This window comes from Montipora capricornis, chromosome 11 (assembly GCF_036669925.1).
Source record: "Montipora capricornis isolate CH-2021 chromosome 11, ASM3666992v2, whole genome shotgun sequence".
Lineage (NCBI taxonomy): Eukaryota > Metazoa > Cnidaria > Anthozoa > Scleractinia > Acroporidae > Montipora > Montipora capricornis.
The window spans coordinates 6,562,064-6,570,713 of NC_090893.1; the positions used below are offsets into that span (position 1 = coordinate 6,562,064).

Here is an 8,650-nt window from a genome sequence, read left to right on the forward strand (position 1 = left end):
GATATCCTTCAATTTAAGAGATACAGTCGAACCTGTCCTTACGGACACCTCTCTAATACGGACAGTTCATTTGGTCCCGAGAAAATGCCCATCCATTCTTTGTAAAAATAACCTCTATAATACGGACAACGGACACGAAATCTCGGCCCCAGAGAGAAAATTCATAAAAACTTAACCTCTTTATTACGGACACTCCAATGATGACAGTTCTTATTCAATACGATTTCCTGTTTGTCGTTACATATCATTAAGTGTAATCAATTGTTTCATTGTTCATACGATAACAGTATCATTTGTTTTCAATCAGTAAAAATTATATATCGACATGTCATTGCCATTTACCATCAAGATTTCTTATTATTTGAAGACTCTCCAGTTGCTGCTTTCCTTTTTCTCCCTCTTTCCTTCCCATCATTGAATCAAATTTGGCTGATGAGTTATGCAAGATTATTTCAAAAGCTCAGTCGTTGTATGTCAAAAAACGACTAGCGAATGCTGTTCAGAAGAACATCACAGACTTCTTTAACGCAAAATGACTCAATAACAAAGAACTTTCATTAAATACTCTACTGTATGTTAGTGTTCGCTACACTTGTTACTGTTCTGTATGTTACTGTATTATAGTTTGCCATATGTTTTTGGAATTGTACAGCTTGTATTGTAACGATTTGCTGCCTTTGTAATTACATCCGCAAATGGTTGGACTCTCCAGTCTTTTCGGATTAGCATCACACAACCGTAGGCCTCGTCTCAGAACTCTGCGGTTGGGCGTTTAAGATACTACACACCGTTCGATTAGGGCAGGTCACGGATGCGTTTCCTGTGGTTCTTTTGCGAAAGCTATACAATTTAACTTCATTACAAGGCGTTGTGGACGACGAAAAGGGGCATGGTGGGATCGGCTCCTAATTTGAAGCCCACACTCACAATGAACTAGATTTGTCTTTTAACCTGCCACCAATGTGAAAATCAAAACATGCCCGTTCAAAGTTTAAACTTTAAATACCATTGTGTACAATAGAGAAGGTTACTCAATACTTAGATAAGCCCCACTCGTAACTAAGGGGGTGTGCCGTCAGTCCAATAATCCAGAGCTCTGCAAACATCACGTACACTGATCCCGAACGGTAAAAAAAATCATCTTAAGGCACGGAAATCCCCGAAATGAACCTTCAGAGTTTACCCCAAAAGTTTATGATGTAAATTTTGCAACCGACAAGAATGATTGAGAAATCAGAATGAAAATTGTGAGACTTTATTTTAATACAGTGTGAAACGAAGATTCTAGGAATCCAAAGCCAGGGTGCCGGCGTGTTATCTTATCCTGAAATTAAATTAGTTCCCTGTAATCTTCCTGTCTCAAGAGCCTTTTTCTAATGACGTTAGGAACATAAAGAGTCCTTGAATGAAGTCTGGCTACTAAACTTTGACCTCAATACTTATGATAAAATTCTATCACTTTTGTGATCGTGTGTCAAGGACCTCCTTCTTATTTACCGGGGCACGTTCGTTCTGGACACATTCCATATTACTCTTTGTCATCATTATATTCTTTGTTTCGGTTGTGCTTTGTGTCATTCATTCAACGAAAGCTGATTTAAAAGGTATCCTGACACCCATTTGTTTATCAGGATATGTCAAAGAAAACCAACATATCAATATGGTGTCTGTGAGGAGACGAGTCGCCAACATATCGAAATAAAACGGTTAAACGTGGAAATTTCGTGAACATAGGATATATAACGGTCAATGCAGTTCACAGGCTAGCGGCTTTGGTAGGCCCTCCCACATGCCTTGTAAATTGCCTGGTAAAGTGTGTGTAAATTATTGGAGAATTTGAGCAAACTTATATTGATTTAGAAAACAAACAGGTTGTGAGAATTCAAATGATCGAGAAATGTACATTTCAGATTGCAGCGGTAAGATGTGAGATTAAGCACAAATCGGTGGCCAAACTTGACTGAGATTGCACTTGAAATTATCAATATCTTTTTTGCGTCTTATAAAAGGCTTGATTTTCCTTGTTGCTTTTGTAACAGGAGCAAAAACCTGATCCGGTCAATATTTCGAATAATTTGTCACCGATATAAAATCGCCACCTCTAAGCATAGTGCAGAAGCCAAAGTTCAAAATGTTTGAATGTATCTGATGTATGTGTGGCATGTGAATTCCTTAGTCTGATAAATGACATGCGAGGTCATTTATAAGATTGTTTCAGAGATCTCGTGAATGAGAAAAGATTTCTTTTTTGCCGACATTATTTAAAAAATATCTAAAACCAATTTTCCTGCATGCTAAATTTAAGTTAGCGGACACCAATCACTTATTGTATGTATTGGCGCGTACTTCACTTGATCATCAACACTAACAAACACATGCATCATAGACCTAATCAGCTTACTCAATGTTGTACCCAATTCAAACCCCTTGGGAATAAAACGCTTTGTTCCAGGTATTTCCATATCTACATTATCCTGCAAATACAACCCACAAAGAACCTTAATCCCGCAGGGAGACTGAATTGGGTACTTAGGTCTATAGGATAAGTTATCAACTTACGTCTGGTATTTTGAAAATATAGAGATAGGACCTGTTATAAACTTAAAACTTGATACGACAATGGATACAGTAAAATTTTGGGACATCCAACTCGAACTTGTAGAACTTTGAGTTGTAAATGGACTAATTATCTTAACGTTTCTTTTTAATCAAACGTTTTTCTTTTAGATAACGACGAGTCTTGCAGAGATAGAGTTTAGTCCTGTTTGTTACTAACGAAACATCTGCTCACCGTATTGCCTTTCACTTGAGTTATAGCGACCTCACCCCCTCGTAGCCAGCGGCGCGGCGTCTCTGGCGGGATATTTTACGGAGCTTTACGGCAACGAGAACGTCATCTCAAAATATAATAAATATAAATTCGCGCCATTTTAATGGTTTCGTGACTATTTCAACCTTTTTAATATGACATGGGTGTGGCAGTTCACTGGTCGGAACGGCACTTCATTTAGGGGAGAAAATGAAAATTTATTCTCAAGAGCTGACATTCTTAATAAAACCTCAAAGTTGGCTATTTCACGTTGTTGTTTTGCTGAAGACGGCAAAGAAATGGACAAAAGTGAAAAATGCCTGTGCAGGGCGTGCAAAGCTATTGTTTTTGCCCACTAAATATGCAAATTTGTGACGTTCTCGTTGCCGTCGCCGTTGTCGTAATAGGGACCTTAAGATCTACGACGGCGACTTCAACGAAAAGGTCACCTCAAAATATCACTTTGTTTTGTCATAATTCTTTCGCTGTTATTCTATGTAGTTCACTTCTTACAATTTGGGTGAAGTATCCTAGAGCGGCGGAGATCTAACCCGAAGGTCGTGGGTTCGATTCCCACCCTGGTCAGAGTTTTTCTGTCCTTTTGTGGGCCCATTTCCATCTGTAGGGCTAACGCTCACATGGTTCATATGGGATTGAAATCTAGCACTTCACATTACACTCTATTCAGTTAACTCTATCCTAAAAATAAATTGGTACGAGCGGTTTCGGAGTGAAAACAGAGAATGAAAGAATCTCTGTTACATGCTGACGTTGTCGTCAAAACCTCAAATGTGGTAATTTCAGGTCGTCGTTATGCAGAGTACCGCAAGAATACGTGCTAAAATCCGTGCTGCACGTGCAGCACGATTATTTATGCTCTTTAAACCAATGATATCATTGTTTTGCGTCGTTGTTGTTGCCGTCGCCGTCGTAAAATCTTAAGCTCCCTAATAGCGAGTTTGAGCAACGACAACGGCGACGGCAACGAGAACGTCACAAATTTGCATATTTAGTGGACAAAAACAATAGCTTTGCACGCCCTGCACATGCATTTTTCACTTTTGTCCATTTCTTCGCCGTCGTCAGCAAAACTACAACGTGAAATAGCCAAATTTAAGGTTTTAGGAACAACGTCAGCACTTGAGGATAAATTTTCATTTTCTCCCCTAAATTAAGCGCCGTTCTGACCAGTGTCATTGTTGAGGAACTACCATACCCTTGTCATATTAATTAAAAAGGTTGAAATAGTCACGAAGCGATTAAAACAACGCGAATTTACATTTTGAGATGACGTTCTTGCCGTTGCCGTTGTCGTTGCTTCGTAATTTTTCGCGCGCGCGCGCGCGGGCGAGATTTCAACACGCACGTTCTCCGCACTTCGGAGAACTACTGTATGCGGGAAAAGCAAGAAAAATCCCTGAAGGCTAGCCTGGCGGGATTTTGGAAAGATAAGAACAATATCCCAAATGATAACTTCTAAATGTATTTCTCTCGGTGAACCAATCTGTTCGATTTTCGGTTACGCGACATAAGAAAAGAAAAATGAGATCGAGGAGGCACAATGTTTTTCTTTGTCTTTAGACATAAGAGGGGTTTATGGCGGGGCATCGGGTGCCCGAAGCCGGAGCGGAAGTCTTAAGTGCAAATGTGTTCCGTTTTCTCTGCCCTTGCAATGGAAAGGAGCTTCCTGTCCACATCGTGCTAAATGCGCAGTATCTTGAAGGGGCAAAATTTACTGCCATTAAAATGAAAGCTGCTGGGCAGTACTTTTCTGTGGTGCTGTTTATTATGCTGTAAACCGGGTGGTTCTATCTTTTGAGTCTGTGGGTGAAATCCTAAAATGTGACCATTCAAATGAAAGCTACTGAGCACTGAGTAGAGGTGGTGCTAATTTTGAAGTCTGTGGTTGTAATCCTAAAGTGTTGCCATTCAAGCGAAAGCTACAAAGCAGTACTATCCTGTCGTACCTTGCATTATGCCGCAAAATCTGGCTTACGGTTTTGAGACGGTAGATAAAACGACATTCGAATAAACCTGGATAAGATGGTACTTATGTACTGCACAGTTTCCGTATCATTGAAACTTGCTCTTCCTAATCATTTGCCTTCATTCCTCCGTTTACGTGACGTACTCAGCAAATTAAGTTGGTAATGGTGGTGGTAAGAAAATGAACAAAGTGCAAAGCAACACTGAAACTTACAGCGTTTGGTCTGATAACAGTCCTGCAGATTTCTATTAATTTGCTTTGAATCTCTTTCTGTTCCTGACTCAGTAACCATTGAGGATCATATTCGGAACTCAGGCCCCAGAACCCCTTTGCACCCCACATCTTAGCGGCCATTGACCCGTTAGCCATCTTCGAGGTTGTACCGTGAAATGTCTCCTATCGGTGGATGTGTCCTCGCTCGTCACTGGCTTGTACTGATTTGATTCAGTCAAGATGTCTTCGTTTTCTGATATCTGTTTGACCTCTGACCCATAACATTACCAATCGGAAGACATTAGATAAGCAGTGACTCACGTGAAAGTTGTATTTACTTTATTGTTGATTACTGTCCATTGTCCACTGATCGTCTATCAAGATGAAAAAGTGATAAAAATTATTCAAGAACTGGCGAATGGAGAATTGGCCCTTCGTAATATCAGAGACTTTCTATTGTCCTCCAGCTTTTTTACAAATCCTTGAAACCAGTCAAAAACAAATACAACTAAATACCTTTCTGGCCAACTGCCGGTTTTCACTGTCACACCATCATCAAAACCATTAAGCAAATAAAGTCAAGAATGAAAGAGATAAAAAAAGATGAATATTCAAACAGTCTCACAAAGGTTTAGGTCTGTGCGATGTTTCGTGCTGGAGATATTCGAAGAAATGTTTTACTCAAATTTATAAGGCTTTGTATGGAGACGCCATGTTTGTGTCCCTCTCAGGGGCACAAATATGGCGGCCGGAAGCTGACAAAAACATATGTCATCGAGTTTTGCTATAAAAAAACCAGTAGTCGTCTTTTGAGGGCTCATAAACATCTATGTGAGTACTATATTCTCATACAAGGACTGTTCAGATTGCAAAATCTCAGCGGATAAGTAACTTTTTTAATTTACGTGATAGCATTCGCGACCGCAATTTTAAAATCGTGTCACGCAAAAGCTTAGAAATTCAACCTTGCTTTATTACAAGACGAAAAACCCCACCAAAATGAAAATTTGTGAAAAAGACAGGTCTTCAGCTGTTCTAATAACTAACTAAACTAAAATCTGAAAAGGATTGATAATTCTTTATTTTTTAGTTTTGATGACGTCAATGAAAACCCTGTTGCGTTAAAAAACTGCTCCTGTAATTAGGAGACAACTACAAGTTATGGTGTCTACTATGGTGAGAGAAGCATAATTGAGCCTAGCTGATCCTTGACCTCCTTAGGTCAACTTTTTTACGTCACAGGTTACTCTTTTTCCTCTCATAATTTCTTTCTATTTTTTAAACTGCGTGTCTTCTTGTCCTTTTGGGCCAACCTCATCGATGCACAACCTTCTGGTGAAACAGTGAAAATCAAACGAAAGGTTTGAAATTGAAAAAAGACTGGGTCCTAGAAAAGACCAACTCTTCCCAGTACCACTCTTACTCTTGCTGCACGTGTAATGGTGGACAAATCGACAAATTTTTGACAAGTTGAAGCAATGCCTACCAGAACAAGGAAGAAACCTTCAACTTGTTCTTTCGAATGGATTGGCATTGGAACGATAGAGAATGGGAAAATATTTTACAGGTAACGTTGTGTTTGTGGTTGAAATACAGATCAGAAGAATTATGAAAGAATGTGGCTGCATTTCTTAGCAAATATCGTTATTTACGGACGAGTTTGACAATTCACTATTATTTACGGAGGCACTTAGACTCAAATAAAGATTTAGTTATGAAATTATATTGTATTTAATATCCGCAATTAATGATCCGTAATTAATGATCAATATGCGGTTTTTTCTGCAGTTACCGGAGCAGAGATTACGTAGAACAAAAGAAACATGTAGAAAAGACAGAAAACAAAACAACTCCAAATAAAGGCTAATCCCAAGTGACCAAAAATACAATGCTTTCGGGTACCTGCAGAATGCTTAATATGCTTAATTTCGATATGTGTACTTAAAAATGTATTATGTTTTTTATTAGCACCTTTTTCGTTCCGAATGTTTTTTTGGTCTTTCCTCAATTCTTGTAGTAACCAACGCCTTTGAGGCACCCTCAAGCTCTCTTGTAGATGTACAACTGTAGGAGGTATCAACGTAGCTGTAGATGCAGATGTACATGTAGATGTGGTGCACATCAAAGGTTGTCTCATCACTTCTAATGGGTTAATTGGGTGCTGCTGATGTTAAAACTGTAGCTTCTGTGGTTACTGCCCACTATATTTTATCATTGTTACTCTCGTCTTGAACCCTTGGTAGAGGTCAAACATTTTGTCTTGACAATTTAAAAAATAATGATACACACATCTTCCATCAGAAAGTCCTGATGTGTTAACAACTCTGATGGATCCTTGGGGGGGGGGGGAGGGGGGGGGAGGGGGGGGGCGGGAGGGCAGAGTAGGTGGTGGGTGGGGGGAGGGGTAGTGGTGGGGACTTGCAGATAAAATGACTGGAATACTTGTTGTTTGTTTCAGGCTAATGGGAATTACAGAAAATGCTTTAAGAAGTGTATTAAAGTAGTATTCAATAGTTTCATCTTTTAGGGGTCAAGCTCAAAACGGGGTTGGACAGTCTGCGAGCCAGCGAGCCATGCGAATTTCGCATTTAAGTCTAAGCACCCATTTCAAAATGCGCTGATAAACAGTTATTAAGTGTAAGCACCCATTTTAAAATGGTTGGCTTTCAATAACTGTGTGACTCGCATGCTGACTTGCATGACTCACCATGTTAGCTCGCTGGCTCGCACATTTTCCTACCTTGCTCAAAACAGTATTTTGTTGCTTTTCTTTTTTAGTGAATGCAATTTCAATGGAAGTTTGATAAAATCTGGAGATGATGTCATCATAAATGGCAATGAGGATGAGTGTTTTGTTGGACGTGTGGTAGCATTTTATGAACTTGAAGGCATCAAAGACCCAAACCGAGTTATACATTGGTATTATACTTATCAGGAACTAAATAAAATCACAACAAAGTTAGCATTTACTGTTGCTGACCCTTCAAGAGAGCTTTTTTTACCTGGTTCAGATGTCAAAGATAGCATTGTAGAGATTGATGCTGAGACCATTTCTAGAAATGCACAGTCTTGATGTTCAGGCAAAAAGATTTGCCTCCAGACAGCTTGACTTGTGACGATGGTCAAGATTTGTTTTATGTGCGGTTCAAGTTTGACTGTCATTACAACTTTAAGCCAGTCAATAAAAGGGAATCAGTGTCAAAAAGAAAACTAGAGCATCAACAAGTATAACAAGCAATGGTAAAACTCCGTACTATACTCCAAAGAGAACAAGCACTCAAAAACAGAAGCCTGTTGATGAAAGTGTTATGAACAGTACTGTTAAAACCCCTCAGACAAGAAAAGACATCTGCGAGAAGAAAGAGTAAGTTGATGTGACAGTGTTAAGGAAATCTGAATTGGTCAGGTTTGTAGTCAATATACACTAGTTGGTTTCTATACATTTCAAACTGAAGTGTTTTTTTTGTTTTTGTTTACTTTGTTGGATAGTTGTTAATGACACCAATACCACAAGTGAACCATCAACCAACAGAAAAATGGTAAACAAGAGATGCACAGTACAACTGGAACCCCTAGTTTTTGAATGAGGATGTTTTGACACGAAGTCGAACTAAAAGAAGAGCAAGTCGTAGCATTCCTGA

General features: G+C 39.2%; 1 protein-coding gene across 1 annotated transcript in view; it reads right to left on the bottom strand.

Moving 5' to 3' along the window:
* Positions 1-5,239, bottom strand: part of LOC138024129 (uncharacterized) — a 19,321-nt gene extending 14,082 nt beyond the window's left edge. The window contains exon 1 of the mRNA XM_068871236.1: positions 5,010-5,239. Within this exon, the coding sequence (XP_068727337.1) occupies positions 5,010-5,165 (156 nt within the window). The 5' untranslated portion in view covers positions 5,166-5,239. The remainder of the gene's footprint in view (positions 1-5,009) is intronic.
* Positions 5,240-8,650: the final 3,411 nt, after the last annotated feature.